General features: G+C 54.9%; 4 protein-coding genes across 4 annotated transcripts; 2 read left to right on the top strand and 2 right to left on the bottom strand.

The window, feature by feature from the left end:
* Positions 1-2271: 2271 nt before the first annotated feature.
* EsH8_IV_000638 (SGNH/GDSL hydrolase family protein) lies at positions 2272-3928 on the bottom strand (the record flags this gene model as incomplete). Its single annotated transcript, XM_083265528.1, has 3 exons — positions 2272-2334; positions 2396-3516; positions 3907-3928. 3 exons carry the CDS (start codon positions 3926-3928, stop codon positions 2272-2274), a joined length of 1206 nt encoding a protein of 401 aa, XP_083124423.1.
* A 1945-nt stretch (positions 3929-5873) lies between these two features.
* Positions 5874-6924, top strand: EsH8_IV_000637 (uncharacterized protein; the record flags this gene model as incomplete). The annotated part of the gene is made up of 3 exons (XM_083265527.1): positions 5874-6006; positions 6070-6690; positions 6758-6924. 3 exons carry the CDS (start codon positions 5874-5876, stop codon positions 6922-6924), a joined length of 921 nt encoding a protein of 306 aa, XP_083124422.1.
* Positions 6925-8732: 1808 nt separating this feature from the next.
* Positions 8733-12825, bottom strand: EsH8_IV_000636 (ras guanine nucleotide exchange factor domain-containing protein; the record flags this gene model as incomplete). Its single annotated transcript, XM_083265526.1, has 5 exons — positions 8733-8760; positions 8997-9267; positions 9342-9558; positions 9610-11904; positions 11974-12825. 5 exons carry the CDS (start codon positions 12823-12825, stop codon positions 8733-8735), a joined length of 3663 nt encoding a protein of 1220 aa, XP_083124421.1.
* Positions 12826-24445: 11620 nt separating this feature from the next.
* Positions 24446-27093, top strand: EsH8_IV_000635 (C2H2-type zinc finger protein; the record flags this gene model as incomplete). Its single annotated transcript, XM_083265525.1, has 3 exons — positions 24446-24599; positions 24794-26900; positions 26955-27093. The coding sequence occupies 3 exons, from the start codon at positions 24446-24448 to the stop codon at positions 27091-27093; spliced, it is 2400 nt and encodes a 799-aa protein (XP_083124420.1).
* Between the last annotated feature and the right edge of the window lie 664 nt (positions 27094-27757).

Here is a 27757-nt window from a genome sequence, read left to right as displayed (position 1 = left end):
CAATCATGGCGAAGAAGTTGCCCATCTGCTAATGAAACTGTGACAGCTGGCAGCACCGGCCTAACGTGCCTCTCTGCACATGGCAGGAAATATTCCCCGTGTATTTACGTAGTTCTGTTTCGTGGAGCCACTCTCAACATGTCATGTCATGTCACCGGGATTCGAGAAACCCTTCCCGAATGGTACGAAGGACAACTCTAATCGAAATCACCAAACTGGCACCACCTGTTGATGGCCAGCCCAGATGCTGTCGGTCTAGACGTAGAACTAGCCCCCTTCGTTTCGCACAGACGTCGAGGCTCATTTATCCGCCTGCTCGTAGGCCATTCTCTGCATGCCCTGCTTCGGGACCAAACACTGTCCCAACACCACTGAGTGGTGTAGGTACATGATGTTATGTACATCTTGCACGGTGCTGCCCGGGCAGCCCCCTCTGATGAAAAGTGGGGGATCCATGGCCCAAGTCCCATTGTTCCTCCCCCCCCTGGGTTGCTGAGATTTCCAACCTGGGCTTTGGGATAGCGGCAGCGTTCCGAGTACTAACGCTGCGTGTAGTATTGCCAGCGGCAGTGCCACATCGACGGACTACCGCAGCGTGCGTCATGCAAATGCAGGCATGCAACACAACAAGGTAAGGTAGGTAATTTGGTGGTGGAGTGTACGTACCTTGGCTTGCGGAAGGCTCCGTCGTAAACAAAATGTGTCTGTCGACGGGGTACGCTCTTCGGTCTCTCCTCTTGCTTGGCCGCATCTTTAGATGGCATCGCCCTCGCAGCCCAGGGCTTGGACCAGGGGGTCGCCCTTCCGGCCACCGGGGCCATCGACCATCGCCCATCGCCCCGAACCCAATCAATCAACCGAAAATTCCCCGTCACCCCGATCACCCCAATGTATCCGTACCCACGCGTTAATCATGAAAGGGCTTGCACAACTAACTATAAGCCTATGTGCTCCGCAGCTGAGATAAACTACCTAGGGGTAGGCAGTGCAGTCAACCAAGCCAGGTAATGCAAGATTACAATGTATTGCTGAGGCTGTCATTCCTTTTCTCCAATGTCTCTGCACAATATCTGGGCGGGCAGTCCGGCATTTTACCCCCACTCAGCATTTTACCCCAATACTATGACCAGTGTGCCAGCCAAGGGTCTTCTCCATTGAGTCGCAATCGCCGCAAATCATTTGCCGCCACCGCTACGCTGCATCCGTTTGTTCACATTAAACGCACTCAAGAAACCCCAGACAATGCCAAGTTCGGTCCCACAGACACTGACATGGCCATGGGTAGCCAGTGACTCAACTCAATCATCAGCTGTGACTTGGCCCATGTGAGATGTCACATATGGACTGCTACATAAACCACCTACACTACTTGACTTTCCCTTCGCCACCCCGAACCCGACTCTCCACGGGTTTCCAAGTCTGAGAAGGGGCGACCCCAACCATTAGACACGACGAGTCTTGGGAGGGTTTAGAAATGAACGACGCATTGGGGCCCAATCACCACAAGGAGGCGGGTAGCAGAGGCCGTGGCAGAGACAGAGAGCCGAGTGAAGAAACCCCCACTGAACATTCCAAAGGACATCACCGCAAGGCAAGGGGGCAAACGGACTTGACGTGAACTGGTACGATGATCGTAGGGCTGTACTCCTTTGGGACTTTGCAACCGCCATTAACTCCAATTATTCCCAACTTGGTGCGGCCTGCTGCTCCTGCTTCCATCCACCCGTCCCTGGCCCTCTCGCTGTTACTGTATTGACATCCATCTTACCCATCTGTCCATAATCAACACAGCACCTGTCTCGAACCCTCTTTACCGAAAATTTCTCCGGGCCAAGAAGCCGACCCCGCCGAACAGGTGTCACCCACCTACCATAGAAAGGCAACCGCGTTACCACCTTCCCCTGCAGATGTGGCCCCCGGTTTCACCAAAAACATGTGAGCGGAACTTCGGTGTAACTCACGATCGCAAATCCCAAATCTCCCCGACAGGTGCGGCGTGGCAGACGTGACCTTGCATCCATTCTACTGCCCCCCTTGAATGAAGAGGACGATGGCCAAACAAGGGTAGTTGCGACATGATGATCGGCAATGATTGTCCGTACACAGCGTCGGCTTGGGCCAGAGTTAGTTTGTTTCGTAATCTGCGTTTAACGTTTTGAAGGATAGTATACTGCATGTCCAATAGCTGGCCTACTGGGCCAAACATACCCTCCCCTACTGCACAACAATCCGTAAACGGCTATCGCAAGCTCTACGGAGTAGTGTAGTGTACTATCCCAGGCTGGACCATGCCCTATAAATTTCGTCCCTGACTGCCTCGTGACCGAGGCTTCTCTGTGGCCTTGTCAACGTCTTGTTTCAGTATCAAACGCTAGGCTTCAAATCAAACGCTTACCGGATGAAATGTTTTCCCGTAGTATGTCGGGACATAGAACATAGAATTTTGTATCATGATATCCTCACGAGCAAACCGTAACAAAGGATCGGCCCGTATGGCCCGTGCCATGTAGCAAAGGGCCAGTGAACCCCAGTCTCCCGACCTCTCGGCAGGGTCTAGGCAGATATCCGGATCCACGAGCGGCGACCGCGGCGGCAGGGCTTGGCTACGTGTAGCTTCGGTAACGACATTCGTGCCATTGGGGGCTGGCGTTGGGTCCGTAACGTCTGGGTTGTTATCTTTCCCTCCGACCAGGAAGAACCACGTCTCGGTCCTATCATAGGCTGGCTCCGTTACGTTGGGCTCACAGAAGCGATGGCCGTCAAACTTGGCGTCGTAGTCGACGAAAATAACCTTGGGCGTTGTGAACCTCGAGTTGACAGTGTCGATGGACCGTCTCAGCTTGCCGTTGACTGCCAAAACCATGTCGTTCATTCTCTGACGAACTTCCCGCGTGAGCTTCGGCCCTTGCCACCAAACTCCCAGTGTACAGTTGTCGCATTCCTCGGTCTCGACGTTGAAAAATCGGGCATAGCCAGTGACGGTAATGACAAACCACGGACGCTTCTCCCACTGGACTCTGTCCAATATTTGCATGATGACCATCTCCAGCCGGTGTTCGAAATCGGTGCCCTCGATCTGATCACTTACATACTGGAGAGCTGTCTCACAGGTACCGGAATAAAAACTATAGAACCTAAAAATGCACGCGTTCATGACCCGAAAGAAACCGAGGTCGTTGCCTCCAATGGAAAGGACGGCGAAGTCAGCGTTGATGGACGTATTAAAGCTGTCAACCTGGCTGCGTTCGCCACCCGAGAGCACATTGCTAGTAGTCGATCCGGTGCACGACAGGAACTGAAATGTCGTAGCGTTGTGTCCCTGGCTTGCGGCGAGGTCGGCGGATATCAGGACTGGGTGTGCGTGGGATCCAAGTCGACATTCAACTTCAACCCCGTCGACACCGGTACCGATGCCGGCGCTATAGGAGTCGCCAAATGCGACAAACCCGGCAGTACGCTGCTGCGAGTGTTTGCCGTGTTTTGAAAGCAAATGCTGGAAGGAGCCAGATGGGAGATCTGCGGGGAGGAAGTATTATTAGACCACTCCAAGATCCCATCAACGAATATTGGAAGACATGCCTTTCTCCGAAGAGGTAAGGACCTGCTGTTGTTGGTGCCGTCTTCTGGAGAACGGAGTCGATAGCTCCTCCAAGGCAACCGCCGCTCCAGCCAACAGGAAGAGACCGGAGAGAGCGGGAAGTAGAAGCATTTGTGAGGTCGGCCCCGTAACAGTTGCAGAGAGCGAGGTACACAATCACCGCACACAACAGCAAGCTTGAGCCAGCGAGTCTCGGTCCATTAACTTGGGATATCACCTCGAAACGCGGGATTTGGACAAATATACAGACAGCCAGATAAGGATTACAGGTATGGTAGTGCTATTTGATAGTAGCGTGCTCGACAGACAGACGCGTACGGTTCGGGACATTGTGCGGCAGAGTGTCAGCGTGACCGCCTGCAGCTTACATCACCCGAGTTAACCCGTTTAGGAGAGAGGTTTTGAGCCAGTCGCTCACACGAATGACTGCACGAGTGTAATTCCTGAGCGATGAAAGGTCCAACTCCACTCAAGGACGTTGTCCGCACTGTGGAGAGTGACGGCCACACAATCATGGACTTGGCTGAGGGTCATGCTTCTCATCGCGTGGGAGGAAAATAAATTACCCCACGTGACCGAAAATATTATCCTGAGAGCGTCGGAGAGGTACCTAGATATTATTGCTCAGTGTCTCTTGGTGCGTACAAACAGGTGTGGCATTGATGGAATTATATGCTGTTGGGGAGAACGGGAACGTGCACGACGCGGCGGCACTGTAAACGTGGAGTTTCACCCCCCCCCTCCCGTCCTCAGGCGCATGCATACCAATGGAACTGGAGCGTTGAACGTCTCTCGATCCATTTGCATCTTGGCTTTTCGCTACCGGGCATCCTGACTTGGCTTGCAGGAGAGACGAGGAGTCTGAAGCCATTAGTGCCCTGGCAAAACAGCACTACCACGGTTTCGCAAATAGAAATGGGAGCTTTGCCAGGGACAAGTCGCCAGCCAAGCTCAAACTTAAGGAAGCACGGGGCAGCCTGTGGGTTCTACATAATGGGGGATAGGTAGTTGGGGGGTTAGTGGGTTGTGCACGCAACAACTGCACCACGTTGTCATATTTCCTGCCAATGGATTCATTCAAAGGTGTGCCAATCCGTGACACATTGCTTGAAGAATAGAACCTGGGCCTCGAATCCTTGCTGCGGGGGTACCGTATTGCAAGTCTGACGAGACCAAGCTGGGAGGGTTCGAGACTGCTCCTGAGAAACGACAGACCAACCCGGTGACGTAATTTCTATTTGATAGCTCCTCCCTCCCGCTCCTTCGTCCGGCCTTTCCCTCACAAGGCACCTTGAGCTACGCACAACGTCATAGCTCTCGGCTTCCCCCAGACTCGCCCACTTTCTCAGCCGGTGATCGACCGATCCCACCCTTGCCCCTTCGTCAAGATGCAGGGTTATCTTGGCGGGATGATGGACAAGATGACGAACCGGGTCGCCAACATCAGCCCGTTCGTTGGCTGGATACCTTCCATGTGGCCACATTAGGAGCCACCGCAACTCGTCCGTTTGCGCCAGCTTTGACGTGACCTGTTCTAGTCTTCCGTGCTGGACGGCCAACGTCCAATCCAACTGGGAAGATGAGCAACTTTGCTTTTCCTCGCGTACCAGCTGCATGCTTGCCTGCCCACCTTGCCTTGCTTTGGCCTTGCCCAAGCCACCTTTTTCTCGTCTCTTACGTGCCGTAGGAACAAAGAGCAAGGATGGCATAAGAAAACTGCAAGGCGTGGCTGCTGGGGCGGAGGATCGCTTCCACCTGGACGGTCCCCTCTCGCATTGCTTACACATACAATTGGCTGGCAGACAAACCCGCCACTGGCGAGCCCAGCAAAGGTAAGGTAAAGTTGGACAATCAAAGCCAAGCTATCTCCATCTATTGCGAGCCGTCGCACCCGTCCCACTAAAGAGCTAAGGTACGTGTACACCACCCCGTTACCACTGGTCTTAGACGGGAACTTTCCTGTCGTAGCTAGCCCTTCAGTTCGTGCACACCCCGCTGTTCAGGTACGTTCTTTGGCATCCAAGGCAGGCGAGGGAAGTCAAGGCCAAAGACGTCAGACCCCGTTTAAGGCTGGCTACGTTTATAAGAAGTCTCTTTGGCATCCCCATCCCGTCATATGCATCTTTCCTTCTTGACCAAGAACCAACCATTGAACACTGCAACCAACCGCCTCGTGCTCAAGCAACTACAACCAAGACAGCCAGACTCAACACTGTAAGACTCAGCGACCTGCAATAGACCATAGCAACAACAGGCTATATTAAAATCGACCAACATGGAGACTATCAACAACATGGCGAACGCGGCGACCAAAGCCATTTGGGGAACAAACGGAGCCAACGAAGAGCCCGTTTCCGGTGTGAAGGGGAACACCAACCAAGGCGAACCCTATGACGCTGGCAACATCGGTATGTCATTTTGCAAGCATGGACTACTTAGTACCTGAGACAACCCGCTAACGTGAGGAATAGAAGACCCCTTAGCCAAGGAGAAGAAAGCAGACATTGCAAGTTCTCAGGCCTCTACCCCGGCTACAGGAGCAACTACAACCACGGAACCTACCACCACCACCACAGGACTGAACACAACTACGACTCCAAGTACAGCCACCGCCTCGTCTGGGCTGAAAGTGACGGAGGATGCCTCAAAACAGAAGGAAAACATTGGCAAGCCTGAGCTGAAGCATGAGTCACCCAAGGACGCGCCTCCTGCCGATAGCGCCGCTGGAAAGACGGACATTCGTCATCCAGCCGACCCCGCCACAGATGCGGCCGCCAAGGGCCAAGACGTTGACAACACCGCGTCCGGCCCCACCAGCGGAGGCGACAAGCTTGATGGGCCTGGCCCGAGACCCTTGGAGACCGTTGCTAAGGAGCGCGGGGGTGACGCTGGTAAAGTGACCAAAGACTCTTCGCAAGGTGGACTTGTCAAGGGTGATTCGACTTCAGGCCTCGACGAGAAGGAAGAAGATGGACCTCAAAAGGTTAGTCACGGCGAAGGTACGGGGGAACAGTACGTAAAGACTTCTGGCCTGGCAGCCGATGGGGGTGACTTTGACGCGACCAAGCCTGGCGCTGGCCGTGAGGCAGATCGTAAGTTTCCCACCCAATTGATCTATCGACGTGAAACATTGTTATAATTGACTAACACATTGTTTAGGTCTCCTGGATGAGAAGGACCCTGCCCATGCCGCAGCTAAGGCTGCTGTTGCGGCCAAGCCAGGTAATAACGCCAGTGAAGGTCGTACCCACAGCCCTGCCGAGGGCACCGAGAAGGAGAAGAAGAGCCTCGGAGACAAGATCAAGGCCAAGTTGCACCGACACTAAGAGGACCACCGAGAAAACAGGCTCTTTTTAACTTGCATATACGTTGTACCACCAATGCTTTTAATGCCGGCGCCGGGATGTAATATTTTGACGACCGCTTGTAATGATCTCTAGCCATGAATATTAATTTAATATTTCGTAAAATTTATGTTGTGTATCCAGCAGTATCGGTGCCCTTGAAGTATTCCGTGACAAATCATATTGGTAAACCATATGATATCACAGCATTCCAAACAAACAACAAGGGTTAGTGGTACTCCGATGACAGATCTTTTCATGTTCCCTCCCCCACAGCGGATGGCATGACTTCCTCACGGGGACCGGGCCGCAACCCGATTCTTTCCACACACACACACACTATCATACCTGCATACCCTCCAACCCCGCCATTGACACCCACCCGTCGGCATCGACAAACGGTAACAGTCCCCGCTGCCCCTCCCCCGGATTCTTGGAATTGGGGGAGGGGTGTTGGTCGCATGGAGGATTTCGTAGAATCGGGCCAATGCCATCACATGTGATTGGTGGCGGAGCACTTATTTCCTGTTTGCCAACCATGGCCGATGGGTATTACCTCCCCTGCCCCCGCTGGCTGCGTCCGACACATGACGAACTCCCTCTTCTTTGGCCGCCCCTGCCCCTTCCTCCTCCCCCCTCACCCGCATGCCCGCAGTTTGCATTCCCAAATGTGTTGTATACACTTAGTTACACTCGCTCCCGGTTCTTTACTACCTGCTCTTACTCTTTTATTCTGCTCTCTGCTCTCTGCTGGGCGGTCTTAAGCTGGGTGAGTGGCACATAATCAAGTTAAGCGTTTGCGTAGGCGGTTGGCAAGGAGGCTAGCGCCGGCCATATTATCCATCACCCCCCAGACCGGTCATATTGACCTTCAAATATCCTAGAAGGGGGTGGCAGCTTCGCCACACGTGGACTGCCAATCAAAAACCGGTCCCAACTCGCCTGTCTGAGGCACGGAATCATTAGTCTCAGGTAAGCCCAGCACACATGTGTGCACTCTGGGGTGGTGACACGTTCAGCCAACAATCCTTCATTCTTGATATCGTATCATGGTCTTGAGGAAACTGAACTGCTAGTCCTCCGTCCACCCCACCTGCTACCTGCCCATCTCTGAGAATATCCAGTGTGGCGTTGTCCAAGGGTACCATACACCAAAATTCGTTCATTTCATCCTCCCTCTTTTTGGGTTCTAAGTTTTTTTTAATATATATTTTCTTTCTTTCAATTCAGTCGGTCCACTCCACATTCTGCCCCCGGCCACATACCGAGTCAGGTCTTATTCCACCAGCGCCATCGCTTTACAAGGGCATGGCCGTCATCCGTGTCCCATCGTCTCGGCCGTGCCAGGCCCACGTTTATCTCAGCGTACGTCTTTCGACATGGTATCGTCCTCACACAAACACACACACACACTCTTTCTCTCCCTCCCGGTGGAAATATATGGATTTCCTTCCCCGTTCCTATGTGGGGGGGGGGGGGGGGGGGGGGGGGGTGATATCCTTGGACTCCAGTCTGTTGAACCATTCATTGGTCGGGATGGCGTGTCTGCCTCTTTCTCCCGCGCTGCTTGGTGTCAAATCCATCGGCCGGGGAGCTGACATAACGCCCATGGATCAATTCTCCTGTCGCTGTCCCGGCGGGTCGGTTCGTAGGACACAGGTCGATGGTGTTGGGCAACTTGTGCGCCACAATCTTTCCGTCGGACAGGGTGCTACGACTGACCCATCATGCTAGAATTGACTGTATGGATATGCGCAATAAGGGTGCCTCTTCATCCCAGCAACGGTCGATCATAGGAAGCCAGATTCGGCAAGAACCCTGCATCACGATCAAATAGAGTAAGCCAGCGTTCTCGGGTATTAGACAAGTAATTTGCCATGAGAAAAGGAAGCCGAGCGCATAAAATATGGTGTTCCCTGACGGCTTGACAGCCGCGAGCAGAACACTTCGCTCGCGGGCAACCAAAAAAAAAAAAAAAAAAAAAAGGGGGGGGGGGTAAGCCCCAGAATGAAACCGCGCCAAACGCTGCAGGTTGCTCTCTCAATGCTACGTACCTCACGATCTTCTCATCTTCTCGCTCGCGTGGTTCCACTTGCAAGCTCTTGTCGTACATTTCATGCACGTCCCCGGCAGCTTGCATGTTGCTTATTATGTAGTCCTGCAGCTCTGGGACGGGCTGTAGTGAATACCCAACGGCTTGGTATTGTTGGATATCACGGATTACTTCAGCCGTCTTCGCCCGCTTGGCAAAGTTGATGAGGTTAGTCTTCTTAATAATGGACGGAATTCCGTCCTCAATGAAGGTTAGGTCGGTAAGATAAACACCTTGAGACAATGTCAGCATTGCATTCGAGCTTTTCATGCGGGTGGCAAAGGAATCCAATTGGAGGGGGGCATACCGAAGAAAGGGATACAGGGAGGGTTCGCCACATGTAGAGCCTCTCTGTACTCGCCAAAGTTCTTGGTGCTAGCCATGAGCTTTCTCATGGTCTCCAACACGCCCTGTGTCCGTTGCGGTACTTGATCCCAAGTTCTCTTTAAACGAGCAATCGGCGCTGTACCAAGCGCCGAAATGATCGAGGTAAGCGTGGAAAAGTTGTTTAGACTTCGGCATTTCTGTAGGAGGTTAGTACGAGGCTCATGTTACGGCTGCCTGGTCACACTTACGTCTGCGACAGCAACAAAGTGTTTGATGACAATGACGCGCTTCTTCACATCCATTTGCGCCAGGATCATCTCTGCCACCCAGTTCGTCATTTGATTCGAGTGCAAGATGAGAGCTTTGACGTTTGGCGCAGGTTCCGGTTCTCCTTCGCCAACCTTCTTCTGCCATGTCTTGTTGAGGCATTCGGTGGGCTTGATCTTGCCGTAGAGCCTAGACTCTATGATAGTGAGCTGCCGAGCAAATTCAGTAACGTCGATGTCCAAGAACTTGAGCTTCTTCATGTTCTTGGGCATAATGGGAGACGGTGTGTTTTGGTTGAGGGTTTGAACCATGCGGCGAGCCCCGGCTTGCTGGCCACTTAGACGTTGATCCAAGACCGCCATCAAGGGCGCGGAACCTGGCGTCTCTGTCGACTTAACGGTGTCCCTCGCAAAAGTGTAGACGTCCCTGATAAGCTGCTTCGATTCCTCATTGTGCTCCTCCATCCAAAAGTTGTCGAACCAACTCTTCAAGATATTGACAACTCTGAATCGAATAAGCTTTTGTTTTCTGTCCCGCCATGCTTCGAAATCCGATTGTGATAGACCTTCAGGTGGCTGGATACCAAAGCGGTTGACGAGAAGCTTGAACAGATCCTGCGCTGTCGTGAAAGATCTGTAGGTGAGAAGGAACGTGTTGTTGAAGTTTGAATCTAGCTTGTCATGCCGCGTTAGCTGCTCAACGAGAGCCTCCAACGTGCCGCCCTTGACAATAGGGGGCTGCAGTTTGCTGTCCCAGGCTAGATCGGGTTCATGGTCCAGCTTGAGGAACTCTGGCGTTTCGTCAACCGGGGGAATATTGCTTTGCGGGTTCGGATCGTCGCCTAGTATCTTTTTAACCTTCGAATAGTCCCCTCCACGGAAGTTTCCAGTGGCATCCCCTTCGGTGAACGACTGTGAGGTGATCATGGCGGGTCGTGATTGGGTGGTCCGCGACTCTGTGCGCTGGTGGGGTCGGTCGTACGGCAAAGTGTCTCCTCTCCGGAGCTGCTCGCGTTGGAGGGCATCTTCTCTCTGCCTTGATTCCACTTGCTGCTGCAGATTGATTTGAACTTGCTCGGACAACAGCTGCAGGGAGAAGCCAATATGCGATGAGTTCGTCTCGAGCGCCTTGACGCATTGGCGGACGTAGTCAAGGCGGTTCTCCAAAGCTTCGCCTCGCACCTCGGCCCATTCGTCCGCCAACGGCCCTGCCACGGCCTGGCAGCCAAGCAGAAGATCAGACATGTTGTCGTACAAGCTCTGTTTGTTCGCGCTGAAGTCCGCTAGCTGAGGCGTCTGGAAGCTGTTTCCGAGGGACGAAAGATCGATTGATTCTATCAATGCGATCCATGGCTTGAACGTCTCTACGACCTTGCCCCCGGCGAAACAGACATTGTTGCCAATTAGTTCGTGCTTGAAAGGGGTAATGATCTTGTCCGCCACGACCAGGTTCTTGTCCAACTCTCGAAGGCTGAAAACAAGCATTCGTTTAAGTTCATCCAACCTCTCGAGGAGCTTGCCATCCAGAATCGCTGTGGGTTCGACGACGCCCTCCTCGTCTTCCAGGAAGTTGGCCGTGATGGGATCGCGAGGACCCAGTCCGTTGTTCTGCCAACTTCCGCCGGTGGAACTGCCGATAACAAATCCAGGAAAAAGACGGGGAATGTCCTCTCCACGTTGTTGTCGAGCAATCTCGACATAGCTGAAGACCCCGAGCAACACGCCGTCGGCCTCTTGAAGACATTTTTGGACCGATTCGGCGTTGGGCCAATCCGCAGCAGCGATATGGGAAGAGATTACGAGTTTGGAAAACTTGGACATCATGTCCCTGAAGTGAGGGTAAAGGGCCTTGTTGGTCGAGATAATTGAGGGCTGGCCAGAATGGTTGTCTGTTGTTTCAGAACCGGCCGCCAGAAGTAGCCTCAGGTGGTCGGAGATGTCCTCGGCGCGCGCAACATATTCGGAACGGTTGTTGCTGGTGATGGCATCACGATAGCGATCTACGGCCCTCCGCATGTTGGACACCAGGCGGGTCCAGGTCAGCGGCGGCGTTGAGCCGTCGTCGAAAAATGACCGAGGAACGGAGCTGCTTGGTGGCGTGTTATAGGATGTGCTGGTGAAGGAGGTTGCCGATGCAATCATTGGCGTCGTACTAGGCGCTAGGTTAGGGTTCACGTAGGTGTCGTTCTTGCCCCTCGTGGCCGGTGCGGCTCCGTTCATGGAGTCCATGGACGTGGAAGCCGAGAGCATTTCACCTCGAGACCGACGATGACGAGGCTATCATGAGAACGAATCGGTCAGCAAAGACAACCAGTGCGCCACAGTATTCATAGCAAGAACTCTTACCAAAGACCCGCGGGACGCAAGCATCAAAGATTCCCCCTCCAGCTCAGAGGCAGAGTTAGCCTCGGAATCTTCGTCCTCGTCCTGCGTCAAACCTCTAGCCATCATCTCTGGGGGAGGCCGTGTCTTCTCTGGAACGTTTACGTTCATTCTGTTTCGCGGGCCAGTCTCGTTGGTCGAAACAGGTGATTCCAAGGGCAGCTCCATGCTTCGGTCTCCCGTCATCATGTTGTAGTAGAATAGACGGCCATCGGGGGTTGCTTGCGGGATCCAGAAATCAGCCCTCGACTTGTCGCCAAGCTCCGTGCCCTCGAGCGGCAGGCCGCTTGGGTCGTCCAGCTCCGACTCGTCGTCTTCTTCAAGCGGCTCGTCATAAACCTCTTGTTCGTCCCCCTCGTCATCGACATGGTCGAGATGGCCGTTCTGGTCATGGTCGGGGATCTCGTCGGGGCTCGTGACGATTGCACAATAATTGCTAGGAAACCAGCCGCGCACGCCGTTGATAACACCGTCCCACCAACCGCTTTCCAGCTGTGTTATGACCTGAATAACGTCTCCTTCGTGAAAACTAAGACTCGTACGGTCGTCGGCCTCGTAGTCGTAGAGCGCTCGGACGTACATGGTGCCCGGCGGGGCTGTCCCCGCAATGCCGTTCATTATGGACGAGGAGGAGGTGATGGCCTGGGAGTAAGATGAGTAGGACTGGCCGACGCTGGATTCGCCCAACGCCGGTTGCGAAGGGTAGTAATTGTTGGATTCGAGATTGATGTTTTCGCGCGATGGCTTTTTGCGAGAAGTGTAGTTGTTTTTCTGACCCTGAACTAGTGCCGGCACTGCGGTCTGTGTCATCAGCATGATGAGGTGGTCGCGCTGATTACCCAAGGAGGGGAGAAGGGTCAAGTCATGATCCGGGACGTTTGTATGCTATTTTGTTGCTTGAGCTTGGCCGGTCCCGGCGGAGGTGGTCGTCAGTCGTAAGTGTCGCGGAGAAGACGTGTGTCGGTCTGGCCGCGGGTTGTTGAGTTGAGGAAATCCACAATCAGGGAGTCGCAGGTTGGACCAGGGGGGATGTTGCGGGGGCGACGTTCGTCTCGTCTGGCAACAGGCGCAGCCGTGTGTCGACGAGGTCGCTCGCTTTCACTGTTGCAGTCGCGTTGAATGACTGAGGAAGCGGTCGTGGTGCAAGACGCTGACTGGTGGGATGAGCGATGCAATCGGCGGGTAGAGTCGTGTTGAAAGAGAGGGCGACGATTCGCTGGGAATTTTTTTGCGTTGTGTGCGTAGAGCAGCGGGAGGGGGGATGAAGAGGAGGATCGCCCGACGCTTGATGAAGAAGCCCCCCGAGAGACCTGTATCGTCTAGCGTTCTCGGAGCGGGATTACCAGGGGGTCTCGGCGGACGCTTCTTTGCCGGTTGGCGATGTATGTCGGGGTCCTGATGCGCCGCCAGCTGTTGAAAAAGATGTTAGCAATGGATGTATATGGTGGCCGGCGTCTGTCGTCTTGGTGGTCGCAGTCGTGGTCGTGGTCGTGGTCCTTGTCCTCCTTGTCGAGGTGTGGTGCTGGGGACAAAGTGATGGCCGCGGTGTATTTGCCAATGTAATTGGCATTGGCAGCCATCACACTGCCCTGCCTTGGTTACAATGAAGGCGAAAATGATAGTGATGGCGGCTAGCGGTACCTCGTGGGGGGAGACTGCGGCATTGGCCGCGCCTCAGTATCTTTGGGTACGGCCGGTACCTCACTTGCAGACTCTTAGCAGAAAAGGACCGTAAATGGGGGCGCTGGCCACGGTGCTGCAGCTGCAGCGGCTGCGTTCTCCTCCTCCCGTCTTTCCCCCCCTCCTCGTGCTTTTCCTGGACCCTGCCTGCCCGCCTCCATTGGGCGGGGCGATAGTCACTCTACGCGAAATTTCACTGGCCAGGCGAGCCTTCAACCCCCCTCTTCTCCCTCTCCGTCTCCCTCTATCTCTATCTCGCTCCCACACACACACACTCACACTCAGAAACGCGGTTTAAAGTGAGGTGCAGTGGTGTGTGTTCGGCAAAGTACCTGCCGGGGGGAGCGTGTCTCTACAGTGCGAGCGTTTGTGTGTACGAGCGCGCAAGTGTGGGAGAGGGATGATGTGATGTGTGGCGGACAGCATGCCTCGAAGAGGACATCCTGTTGTGTGCAGGCACTGTAAGCACTGTAAAGGAGATCACCTTGAGGAGGAGCCACCAGGCGGGGGAGCGAAACCATCAAATGGTTCCCGTCTCGACTGAGTGTGCGGGCTTATCTCGGGCAGCCAAGGTACTCGACGGGCCTCGACCCCCTCTCTCCACTCTCCATCCCATCCCGTCTGTCTTGACGGGCGCGTCCTTTGTCTTCGCAGCCGTCGGGTTGACACAGCCTCGACAGCGTCACTCCATCAAGACACGCGTTTCCGTGACCATATGCCGATATTGAACCACTCTCGTGAAATGAAATGATAATAATAAAACAAGCACAAAGTAAAGTACAGCACGGGAGTTGATGCATGGTAAAGTCTTGGTCGCCGTAGAAGCTGTCGATGGGTGCGTGGTAGAGTACCTATTTGGACACTGTACCCAAAAGAGACCGATGCGACGGCCAAGAGAGAGAGAGGAGGGGAAAGTCGGAACGAACGACAGGGCTTATGGCAGGGGCCGTCTTACACCGGTGTGGATCCCGCACAAACATAGGACAGGACGCGAGCGTGAACGGGGGCTGGATGCCTCGGTGCACTGTGCTGACTGTCCCGTCAACCTGCCGCACTGCACTGCCTGTTGGTTGGTCCTCGCCAAGCACTCGCTAATTTACTGTGAGTGTCTCCCTACTCTCTCCCCGCGTGCGGAATTGAGGCGGTTTGTTTGCCCCCTCTCTCTTTTCCTTCTGTGGTGTGTCCTGGTCCCGTCCCATTCCACCATCCTTCAGAGTCGAGCCTGTCATCTGCACACTGTACAGCGTTCGAGGCCATGGCTGGGGCCGGGACCGGGACCGGGACCAATTACCTACCTACCCTCAGCCAGTCTTTCATATGAATTCAGCATCTCTTTTGCTGCCTCAGGCAGATACGGGCAGGTCAAGAGACCTCATATCCGTACTGAGGACGAACTCAACCCTATCCTGGTTCTTGAACGAGCTTCCACCTCCTCGGCTATGGCTCTGTGGCTGCAGCTGCCACTCTACCCCCTTCTAGTGGCCGCTTTTTCTTTTTTTTCTTTTTCTTTTTTATATCTGAAGATGGGATAGCCATGCCTCATCATCCGTCATGTTTGTGTTTGCCGACGGCTCCAGGAGCATCCGTACCCGATCCGGCGGGGTAGACTACGCCGTTGCGTTCCTACCTTTCGACCCGCGTCGATTCGTGCACTAACACCCACCAGATGTCTTGACTCTCTTCTTGCCTTGCACGGCCTTGTGCCGAGAGTGTATTGGAAGGGCCGCTTGCACTTGTAATGGTCGCCATGGTCTGCTGCTGTCGCCAAGTGATTTGGCATGCATCTCCGCCGTGCCACCCCACGCGCCAGCGACGGTTCGCTAGTCGTCGATTCGATGCGATCGGATGCGCCGTTATCCGATACAGCTCTGGCACATCATAGCTACAAGTCAGTGTACATCTTTGCCCAAGGCTTGGGGCAGAGACAAAAGCTGTTTGTTTGGGGGCATTACTGACGCCACCAGCACCGCCAAGCTGGAAAATGACTACCCCGAACGGAAGGCTCCATCGACCACATCAAATGTGAGAAGCCATAGTTGCGCGGTGTGGCAACGCAGATAAAACCCGAGATATCCGTTGATCTAGAGCTGGGACTCGATCATTCGCCGTGTGCGTCTGTAACGGTTCTCCAAAACGGTCTGAAGGGGCACGCTGTGAAGCTACGAAACAAGATGCGCACCCAATCCACGGCTTCGAGCATGGGCCAGGGAGGTGGTAGGGCCTTGAACTTTCGGGATAAAGGGGTTGCACCCGCTGTTCCCCCTCTTGTGTAAAGGTCGCACATGAGATGGAATACTCGTCATTGTAGCCGCGTGCTCTGTCCGAAGTACTGGTAAATGCGCTTAGCAGTTCGCAAGATCGGTTGAGTAGAGCGAATGTCTGACAGTGGATTGTTGGTGCATCGGGATGCTTTAAAGAGATCGGTTTCAGGTCGTGATTCGTCCGCGTTCCCGGGCCTTGAGCCCGCGCCGACCCCAACGCTGCACTGATGCTGATCCCAGTGTGCAGAGCCCAACAGACGTGCCATGCTCATCGGAGATTCAGCGGGCGATTCTGTCCAGCCAGGCTCTGTGATCGCCAGGGGCGAGCTGCCAGTCGTTTTCAGCCTCTCGCATACAAAGCGTTGCTGATCTGCCTGTCAACTACGACGCAGTAGCGGATTACCTGTTAACTCAAATTCCGAAATGCTCATCCCACTGGGAGGCCTACAAAGGCCCAAATTCCGCAAGGCGCGTGCTCTCCGCAATCCTTCCGGACAGATGCTTGCCCGCCTAGTTTTGTACAGAGAAAATGAGAAGAAAGGAGAACTTACTGGATGTGACCCTCTGTCTGGCTGTGCACGAACTGTATACATGTGCCGCTCGACAGACCTCACAAAACTCCTCAGATGTTGTCAATTAGTCAAGTCGCGACTCGATATTGCCCATGGCAACTACCACTGGCTGAACAACATTGACAAGGCGAGAAATAACACAAGGAAATCCGAGGGGTAGCCGGGGGGCAGCGGATGACAGAGGAGCCAGTCTTGCCAGTGTCTGGAAATTCTGAAGCTGCCCTTGAAGATGCAATTAATTAGACAAGCCCACCAGGTCCACCAAACCGGTGCCAGCAGACATCCCAGCAAGCGGAGCACAGCCTGGCGCTGCCAACGGGGAACCGGTTGACCGGAACCGTGCCGCGGCGAGGTGACCCTGACTCCTCCGTGCCCAGACGTGGAGGTGCCTCAATAGCGGTATCTACATAGTAGTCTGTCCCACTATTCTGAAGGCCTTCCGAGGGGTTTGGCTTTTTTTCCGCCTCTATTTCCTTCTTTCCTTGTCATCAAAAGAACGGTGTGCCAGGGTCGCGTTGGGCACATTGCTACGCATTGCCCGCTACTCTACCGCAGAGCCGCGATTCGAGAACTTGAGACGAATAGGCTCGGGCTACATACAGGGACATGTTGGGTTTTGAAATTGTCAAACCGAGTGTCAACGAATGAAGCCGCCGCAACGGTAATGCCGGGTCGCCGGTCCTGACAATCCACTTGTTCTGTATCGGCACGCCTTGCCCTATTTCGAAGCCTCAATCTTCGAAGGGCACCGAAAGCCCGGATTGTTCTGGGTCCTGGCAATATTCCCCTCCCGACTTCCTTTCGTTGCCCTGGTCAAATTCTGGTTCTGGGTCGCCTTCCGGCGTCCGCTCGTGTGGACTCCTAGATTTGCCAGGCCAATGGCGGGGATCTAGCCTAGGATAAGTCGAGTTCTTAGGCCCATATATCCCACGAGAGGGGCCAACACTACAGATGTTGAAGGGAATGCCGGACTGGGGTGCAGGCTAGCTTCACTAAACGGGTATCCCCCTCGATCGTGGCCAGGCTAGCTGGGCGGGTAGGAGGTAAGTCAAGCGTCGAGCCAGCTTAGGGGACGAAGTTGCAGCATCCTCTTCAATGCGCATCGCGCGACCAGGTCCACAATCAATTATCATGTCGGTCAGAAGACCTTTGCGGGTTGCAACTTGTCGACTCAGCAGGGGACAGGTGGCAGAAGGCGAGCATGGCGGTTGCGGATGCCGGCGTCGCAGAGGCCTGTGACAGCAGAGGGAAGGCGGCGCTTCATGGGCACCGAGAGAGGCCCCTTCTGAACCCCAGCAAGCGAAGTGCAAGTTGACAGTTAACCGCTCCCCTCACCGACATGATATGACAGGATTTGCCCTATCTGCACTCTGTCGTACCCCTGATGGCTCTCTGCCTGTCCGCCGTTTGAAGCCCCCACTCCGACATTTCGTTGTTCGATGCCGACAAGGTGAAGATGCACTTGCAAGGACTCACCGCATCGTTGGTGCTCAACCATGGTGATGCGATGCCCCTCCGCTGGTTTGAACGCGGTGAGGATTCGACAGATTCTGCACCCTTTCTCCCTCTGGTTCAAGGGACCCAGTAGCCGGTTCAGGGTATCGACAGGGGATCTGAGGCGGTGACTGTATAAGTGCAATTAAGCGAATAACAGGCTTGCGTGCAAGGTCTAGGATGAGTGACCGTGACGCATAGATACCTGGCAACAAAATCTGGGTCAAAGTCAATGGTTCACAGAGAGGGGGAGGGGCGGTCGAGTTCGATTTCAAGTTCGAGGAGGGGGAGGGGGAGGGGGAGGGGGATTCTGATGTAAAAGGTGCCGCCAGGGTTACGAGAGAGAAGAGACCCAAAGGGGAAGCCGAAGAAGCAGTGAGCCTGACAAGGCAATAACGGACTCCGGAAAGTGTCAGAGTGGATGAAGGTTTAACAATTCCAGCGGATGACGATCAGCTCCCTGAAACTCCGGGTGGGCTAATTACAGAGGCCCTGGTCAACGAACACATCCGTAATGATGGGATATTGCGATGGAAGCAATGGATCCAGTGATGGAAGACACGGAGAAATTGTGTGACTCGCTTAAGACAGACTTGGGGGAGTCTGGACGTCGTTGTGGACTCGTGGAGCACGGATACGTTACCCCCCCCCCCTTCTCATACCTATGACACCTTTGATAAGGCAAGACAGGGAGGGAGTTAAGGGAGGACACTTCCCAAATGACCTGGGAGGGCGATGACAGCAAGATCGAGAGACGGGGATGATGAGGCGCGTGGGATTGGGCCATGCACCAAATCATCATTTGGGAACCTAGGAGGAAGCACTTGCGCCGCGTTTGAGGGACGGGGAGTTGACGACCACAGAGAGTCTGGAAAAGAAAAGGAGGGTGGCAGTTGCGCTGGCACCAGCCTCAATTTTCTTTCTCGGTGGGTGGTTTTTTTTTTTTTTTAACCCCCTTGAAAGGCAGTGGCGCCTCGTCATGCAAGTCAGCGTTGATACCATCCAAGCATTGCATCTGTCCTCGGCACAGCGCAAACCCCCAAACGCCCCAGGCCCAAGAGACGTCAACAAACCAGCAATCAGGTCATGGACAAAAGCAAACAGCAAACTACCCAAGCGCAGACGCCGAGTGCAAGGGGTAAAAGGAGAAGGAGGATTGAAAAATTTTCACGTCCGTATTATCAAATGAGAGACAAGACCGGAATCCGAAATGTGCAAGCTAGAAAAAGAAAGCAAACATTTGGGATTTGAGCCAGAAAAGGGATGAGTGAAAAGGAGGGGGAGGGGCGGTTCGAGGGGCTCGAGGGGCTCGGCGCCAAAATCGAGACAACGACGTCGGCATCATCTCGTTTGGCAAGATCGCGGGAGTGTATCCGTGACCCGTAATGGACATGGAGGGGGGGAGGTTGGACTGTAGCGGTGGACCGTGGAAATATGGTCGCTTCTCTCATTCCACGCCAGATTGTTCGAGGTTGTGTAGCTGTGCCTCGTATCTTTCCGATCTTGCACTTGGCTCGTCCCATGTCCGATTTGGTCCCGGCAGGTTGAAACTACCAAAAGAGCCCTGGGACGGACTGGATTATTTGCCTCCATTCAACGTTGGGCAGGGGTGCAGACGACCCGCAAGCCCGCTCTCGCCCAGATGCCTGTCGCTATGCTTTGGCGGTCGAGCAAGTCCCAGACAGGACAGGGCGTAGGGTGCCGAATTGAGTTCAGACCGCCCCAAGGACGTGGACGAGGGTATCTATTGCATCCTAGGACGGCGGCTCGATATCTACATGCTTGTTGTTATTGTTATTGTTTGTTCCACGTCGACGGATGGACCACCCAGGCTGAATTGCTGGCAATGCGTCCCGCTCCATCGGCCGGGTACCAAGTTGCGGTGCGGTGCGGTGCGGGTGCAAGTGCGGGTGCGGGTGCGGTACGGGTATTCCAGCCTGCCGCCCACCGTCTCGTGCCCGGCTCGTCTGATTGCGTCTTCTGTTCTGGTTTGATGGTAAAGGCGAGCTAGGGAAGGGAATAAAATCCCCACTACTGCCCCCCCGGCACGCAAACACATTATGCCAGTTCCATGTCCCACAATCCTCGCCGACTGGACGTCCATTTCACATCGTGTCGCGACGTTCCGGAGACCCACTTACCCACGCCCGGGCTGCGAACACCAGCAAGAGGTCACAGGTGCAGGAGGAGAGCTGCAGCGTCGCGTCGCCCGCGTCCAAGGCAAGCACTTACTTCAGTAGAACGGCAGGGCGGATCAGAGTGGGGCGACCGGGGTGGGCTTGCCAGTTCCCACCACTTACACGTGTATTGGACCGCGTACTCGTCCTGGGTGCCGGGGTGGAGGTACACAGGGATACCTCTGCTCACCGCTGGGAGTGACAGGCAGGGTGAGCGTCCACGGGAACAAGCATGCGTTCCGCCAGCGCGCGTTAGTGCATCCTCGCATGACACGTATCGACCGAGTACCGGAGCTACCCTGTCGAGCGCGATGTACGTCCGGGGCCCGGGAGACGGGGTGCATACCTATTGGCTCATACAAGGCGCCCTTGTGGGGTATTCTGGTGTACCTCTTCTCCCCGTTGGGTTTTTTACCACTTTGGAACAACGGAGACCAGCAACACCCTGTTTGTCCCCCTTTATAGCTGGGGAGCTATTACCGACCGCACATGGTACGAATAGAGCCTAGGCAGTAGCAGCTAAGTGGTTTTGCATATGGTGTCCGTCGTAGTGAAGCGACCTCAGGATACGAAACGACGGCAATGCGGAGGGGTCTTGACCAGCCGGGCGGGACAGTCGGTGGCCACGGTGACTGATGAGAGAAGGCGGAGGGAATCATGGAAACATTCGAAGCAGTGGGAGCGAGCCAGGCATCCCTTCCTCCCTTGGAGTTCCGGGGCCGGGGCGAAATTGCCAACCAAACCAGCGGTCCGGGATTTAGTGAGACTAGACCTGGAGGGGCAGCGAGCGACCTTGAGAAGCTCCATTGCCCCAGGCCGTTGGTGATTGCAATTTCTTTTCCGCGTCGCGTTGCTTTTGCCTCGGGTTCTCTCACAAGAATCTCTTTCTGAGTCGGGAGAAACGACGTCAGTATCCGGCCGCCATCGCCCATTTAGGCAGGGCATTTCCCCCCCCGTTCATTCGACCAAGAAGCAGGTAGGTGGTCATCACGGAGCATCATAGAGAACGGCGAATGCATGTTGTGCAGTAAGGATAGGCATCTTGCACCGATCAACGCATCTCAACAACCCGCAGCGCCTAGTGTTCTGTACTCACTTCAGGAACTGGTCCGAGTCTACCTCGTGCTGGCTGTCGCTGCATGCCTTGGTAAGGCGAACCATGGGACGGGACGAACTGTTGAAGCGGATACCTTGCATGTCTTGACTCACCTCTCCTTTCCCTCACCGCACACCTCTCTCGTCACCGCACTCGCTTCACTTGCATGCCTCCTTGCCTCATCTTTCCTCTCTGGCTGAACCGTTTAACGCGATCACCGTATGACCAACCACGTCAACCATCCAGGATTACTCCTCGTCATTGAGTCCAGGGCATTCGACACCAGCACAGCAGTGCTTGCTTTAGCGTCGCGTACCGCCGTCTTGGTCCAGTCCACCCGAACCTGGGAATCTAGTCCGCCTGCCCTATGTTTGTGCTGTGTTGTGTTGTGCTGTGCTCTGCTGTGCTGAGCTGAGCCGGCTCCTTCATCATGGATACACGCCCCTCGGCCCTCGCTCTCGGCCTCCTCCTGGCCCTGGCCGCACCCCTAGTGGTTATCCACAAGGAGTCCCATAACCCGGCCATCCGCCCTTTGGTTTCCCCTGCCATGCTTCTGTGGGCGGCGGGGGGGGGGGGGGGAGGCGTTTGTGGTATCTCAATGTGGCTAGGTGCGCTCCGGACGGGTCGGGTGCGTGCCAGGACATTCGGTTTCTTGTTCGCCAATCCACCCTCCCGCGACACAAATCTGAGCGCGGTGACTTTGGACTCTGGTGAAGATGGAAGACTGGTGGTGCTTGTAGCGCGGAGTGGCGTACGGCACGAGCTCAAGTATCCGTGTCTTGTGTGTCCTTAATTAGTGTTGTTGAGCAATTCCATCTCCATGCCTGGCTAAAAGTAGACAGCGGCGAGAATGAGAGGAAAGAGAAGGAAGCCCTTGTCCTCCGTGGGAAGAAAAATTGTGATCCCTGAATCCTTGAAAGTGCCATGTCGCGTCGTGTTCCGCGAAGGAAGGGGGGGCGTGGCACGCAGTAATGACAGGATACTGGAAGAGAGAGAGAGTGTGTGTAAGTTGCCTCCCCGCCCCCCCCCCCCCCCCCCCCAAATCCAATCGGTGGTATTCGCCCCTATTTGTCCAACCTGTTGCTTTTTATTCTCGGCCCCTAAATTTGTCTTGGATTGAGATGTCGACACGACCCCATTTAGATTCCTCGTCTCTCTTGTATCAGACGAGATGACGGTCCTTTACAATGGTGCATACCTCATGGTCCCGAGAATTTTTTTTAAATTGGCAACAGGCAAACAATAGGGATAAGGGTGCCTCCTTTCAACTTATTGAGTTGGCGGCAAAAGCTTCTGGGCTCGTGTCTTCAAGACACGAGAGAGAGCTGAATGGCTGGCGCAAATGGACGTGACAAAAGACAGCCGGCTTCATGTATCTCTCGACCCAAAGATTGGGGGTGAGGTACACGAGGTGGGGGTTTGCGACGCAGCAGCTTACATAGCTCCGGCTCTCCCTTCCAGTTCCCTACCTGTCTATCCACAATAAGGTAGCTAAAAGGTACTTGCATTCCGTCACTTAGCAGTGAGATGTAAGAATACCGGTACGTAAATGTGGAGACAGAAACAGGCGGGAATACGTACCTCCTTCCCTGTTCGGAGGTGCAATTGTTTTTTTTTTTTGTGGGCTGTGTGCGTGTGCATTGGTGCCAACAGCGTTCAGCTTCGGCAGCGATAGCGACGGCGACAGCGACACAGCAACGCGCACAGCAGGGTCAGCAATGACAGCAGCAGCAGCAGAAGCAGCAGCAGCCGTAGCGACGGCGGCAGCAGTAATACCTAAGGTATCACTGCACCAGCTTCCGTCCATCCATCCATCCATCCATCCATCCAATCCATCCATCCACCCGTCCATCCATCCCACCCGACCTCCCCTCACTTCCAATCTTTCCACCGGCCACGACACAGCAAAGCAAAACCCAGCCCAGCCCGGCCCAGCCCAGCAGCACACACCACCGCCCGTCGTGGGCCCTTCATGTCGCCTCTCTCCACCTATGGGTGACTTGCTCGCCCTGCCCTCCGTGGGCGGGCTGGTTGCTGGTTGCTGGTGCCGGTCATGTCGTCTCCCCCTCCACTCTCACCTCAGGGCCCCCCTCCCCCTCCCCCTCCCATCCTCCACCCCTCGACCACATCCCTCCCTTGCTCATTCTAATGGAGGAACCCGGGTCGGCTCTGTTCTGTTCTGGTGGTCCGGTGAACGAACACTGGGCCGTTCTTGCCCCATAGTCCCTCGTGCTTGATGTGTGCAGCGTGCATTGTGCAGTCCCGTCCTGCCTGCCCTGTCCTCTGTCCATCTCAGCGAGTGGCCCGGGGGATCCACTCAGCTAACAGATGTACCTTCCTTCGACCTTCCTTACCTGACATGCTTGCTCGCTTGCCGGAGGTACCTCGCCCTGCCTTACCTGACCTAGGTAGATACCTCAGGTCCAGCAAATGTGGAAAATACGTATCTTTTACTTGCTGCTGCCCGCCTGTTTCCCGCTTTCTTATAGTGGAAAAGGTACCTCGCTCCAGGTACCCTCCCAGCTCCGGGCCAGCGTGGTGGCCCCCCTCCCCCCTCTCTCTCTTCCCCCTCCTCTCCTGTCCAGTGCCCACCCCCTCCAATACACCAGCGTCCCTCCCACTGTCGCAGTCCAGTGTCCCCACCGTTCTCACCAAGGCCTCTCTCTTCCTCCTCTTCTCCCCTCCTACTTTTTCCTGGACTTCCCCTCTTCCGTCTCCTCCTTCCTCCCACTTTCGTGATCATCGTCCATCTCCAACACGCAACTTCAACGCGCCCTTCGCCCTCTTCGGCTCCCATCATCATCAACTTCAAGCGCGCCTGTCGCCTCTAGACAAGCCGCTTTCAACACTGGCTGCCAGCCAGATTTTCCCCTCCAACCACCACACGTCCTTCCTATGACCAGAATATCGCACCAAATGACCAGCAACATCTACCAGTCTAATCAAGACACACTTTAAACTCCACGGGAGCGCGCCGAGCGAGGAGGAACCTTTGGAGCCAGGCGATTTCAACCATCGTTTTCAATTCACCGAGAGCCGCTGTCCAGATCAAGCCGTCCGCCCATCGTCCAAGTCGCCGTTGTCGTCGCAGCAGTTGGCCCAGCCACCCGACACACCCCTCACAAAAAAAACGCGACCACGACTCGAGCCTTCAAGATGCCCGGCGCAAGCGTTGCGGTCCTCCCCACGTCCGCTTCATCAACACCGGCCTCGCGCAAGGCCTCACTCGCGCCGGAACGCAAATACAAGTGCCAGTTCTGCAACAGAGCCTTTAGCAGAAGCGAGCATCGCAGCAGACATGAACGCTCCCGTAAGTTGTCTCCTGCAACCCCTCTCCTCACCTTCCCCTCCTGCATGCAAAGCTTTCTCTCGACTGGGAACCCCTCCCATCGACTGGGAACCCCTCCTTCCGCCTCTTTATCGATGCACACTGCGGCCAACGCGAGGGGAATTCTCGTATCTACTTGGAACTAGTCAAAGTACTGACCACATCATTTTTCTTAGACACCAAAGAGCGCCCCTTCAAGTGCATGAAGTGCCGGAGCACATTCGTCAGACGCGATCTCCTTCTTCGACACGATCGTACCGTGCATGCCAAGGACGGCGGAGTTCCCCTTCACAGCGATGGCAAGCGACGTTCAGGTCCCAAGACGAGAGCAATTGGCGGTCCCGCAAAGACACCTATACTCGACCAGTCTGCGTTGGATCAAATTGAAGCCGCGTCCCACGATGGCACCTTCGACATAGAGACTGCTGCCATGCTCGTCGCCGACTTTCAGCACAAGGCTGCTGCGGGTGCGCGCGCGGGAGGCAGCCCTTCGATGCCCTATTCGCCGCACGCCATGGAACCAACTGTCACATACCCGTCGGGCGCCATCCCCGTGCCGCAGTGGGAGAGCTTCATGTCTCAATCAACAGAAGCCAAGGCGCACTCCATCGCGTCGTCGGCTTCCGGCTCGTTCGAGTCTCAGCAGTCTTTCAACAGCACAAGCACTATGCAACCACACAACGTTCAACTGCCGCCAATCAATGGCCAGACATGCAACGGCCTTGTTCCCGCACTGCAGTCCATGATCAACTCTCTACCGAACTCTTTGGCTGGCACGCCTGTGCCTCAAAGCCCTTTCGCCAATGAGGCGACCTTGGCTTCCGCTGGTTTCCGGGCTCCTCAGGTTGCAAGCGACGATGAGCGCAACCAGATTCTCGACAACATCCGGGCCCAAGACTCTGAGCATGCCATCCCCGAGGGCTTTCGCCTTCCCAACCTCGCCTCTTTGAATCGATTCCTGTCCACGTACTTCGGACTGTTCCACCACCACCTCCCATTCCTGCATCCCGCATCTTTTGACTCAACCAAGGTCTCTCCGGCTCTTCTCCTCGCAGTCCTTAGCATCGGTGCGCTCTATGCATTTGATCAGGACCAGGCCTACATGCTCCACATTGGATCCAAAGTGCTCGTCAACCAGTTCCTCCAGAACAAGGAGAGCTTTAGCTCGCGGAAGTGCCCGCTGTGGACGATGCAAGGCTCGCTGCTCAACATGATCTTCGCCAGCTGGAGCGGTGATCCTAAGGGGCTTGAATGGGCTTGCTCCATCAAGAGCTTGCTCGCCAACATGGTGGCCGGGAACAGATATGAGCTGAAGCTTCGTCAGGAGGCCCGCGGTGGCGCTCATCCCACTCGCAACGAGTGGATCGAGGATGAGGGCTGTCGACGCACCTACTACGCTGTCTACATCTTCTTTGGCCTGCTTACCCTGACGTACAATCATACACCAGCTATCAGCTTCAATGAATTTGAGGACTTGCAGCTCCCATCCTCCGAGGCGCTCTGGAACCTGAAGGTAGCTGGCGAGGCTGCTTGGAATGAGCACTTGAAGGCGTCGCCCGTGGTCACCTTCATGGAGGCGCATGACAACCTGTTCCAGGGAGAAACACTCAGGTACAGCGCGTTTGCGTCGCGGGTTATGATCAATGCCCTTTTCCTCGAGGTTTGGTACCACAAGCGCAGCCCCGAGGCTCTTCAAGACGTTGTCACGGAGTACAAGCTCAGACTTGCCCTTGAGACGTGGGAGAAATCCTGTGATCTCTGCGAGCCCGAGAATGTCGCGGTCCCATTGAGTGCTCCCCACAAGGGACACCCCCTCATCTTCAATGCCAAGGCTCTGTACCGGAACGCGCGGGCTCGTCTGGAGGTCGATCTGAAATCCGTGCAGGAGGCATTGCGCTACCATGATTCCTACGAAGTTGCGGCTGCCATGTCCAACGCGCGAGATCGCGTCAAACGCTCCAGCGAAATGATCAAGGTCATCCAGGAGTGTTACAACTGCATTGAGATTGCTGTGGTTCAGGGTGTGCGTTGGGTAGCTCGCACCTCACCGACGAATTGGAGCGTTGAGCACGCCTTGTGTGGTCTTGACCTGATGATCGTCCTCTCACTTTGGCTCTACCGTCTGGAACACGACGAAGAGCAGGCGACTGAGGAGGAACTCGTCATGTACAACAAGGTTCGGCAGCTCTTCGACAAGGATCTCGATGAGATGTACGCTACTCAACTCAGCTCGGTCGTTGCTCGGCTGTGGGGCAGCATGCTGGATGAGGTCGTGGTTTGGGGGTAAGTGACAGGCATGAATACAATCTAAGACAATGGAAGCTAACAGGACTGCAGAATTACCAGACTTATGGGCGAATCCTTCCGCCTCCACGCGCAAGCACTTGTTGGCTATGTCGACGACATGGAAGCATCCTCGAGTGTTTCGACCCCTTCGATGACATCTCAAGGGGCCGACGAGGACAGCGTGTACTAGTTGCGAGATGATTGAACGATTTCCTCTGTCTCATTTCTTTTTTCCTTTGGGCTTCTTCTCCTTGGCATATACCTATTCGTCTGATGGATTGATTTCTGGCGTAACGGATCCGGAGTAGTTCACTGAACACTCCTCTCGGTCTGAGGCTTTTCCCCTTACGTGGCAGGGGATAGGCGTCACAGATGAGAGGGTTTGATTTCGGGACGGTCATTGCGCATAACCAGCTTGCTCGGCTGGTTTACCCTTTTTTTTTTTTTCCTTTGCTTGATTTCCTTTTGAGCGTCCCAGCATATTGGACTTGGTCATAGGCAATAATGGGGCAGGTATACGGGGAAGGGTTGGGTGGCGGGTGGCATTGGGTTCGGAACGGATTCCTGGGTACATCATACCCGGGGAATAGGGATAATTCGGGCCCTGCTCACGCATCCCAGAGACGCCTCGAGGCACTGTTGGCTGGTCCAGGATGGGGTTGGTGATTGCTTGTTGCGCTTGTTCTATTAGCTCATACTAATGTTTTGTGCTGCTGATATCCATCTCATCTTTCTTTCTCCTTCCTACTTCCTTGGTTCGAATTGTTTTGGCTCGTTGATTTGTTAGTTCCTACAGTTCGTCTTGCGCGTCATTTCTGCGATGAATGTTTCGTTTCCCGCTTTGCTCAGATACC

The sequence above is a fragment of the Colletotrichum jinshuiense genome, chromosome 4 (genome assembly GCF_051148585.1).
Source record: "Colletotrichum jinshuiense chromosome 4, complete sequence".
In the NCBI taxonomy this organism is placed as follows: Eukaryota; Fungi; Ascomycota; class Sordariomycetes; order Glomerellales; family Glomerellaceae; genus Colletotrichum; species Colletotrichum jinshuiense.
The sequence above is the reverse complement of the archived record's forward strand: the minus strand, read 5'-3'. Positions and strand labels throughout refer to the sequence as shown.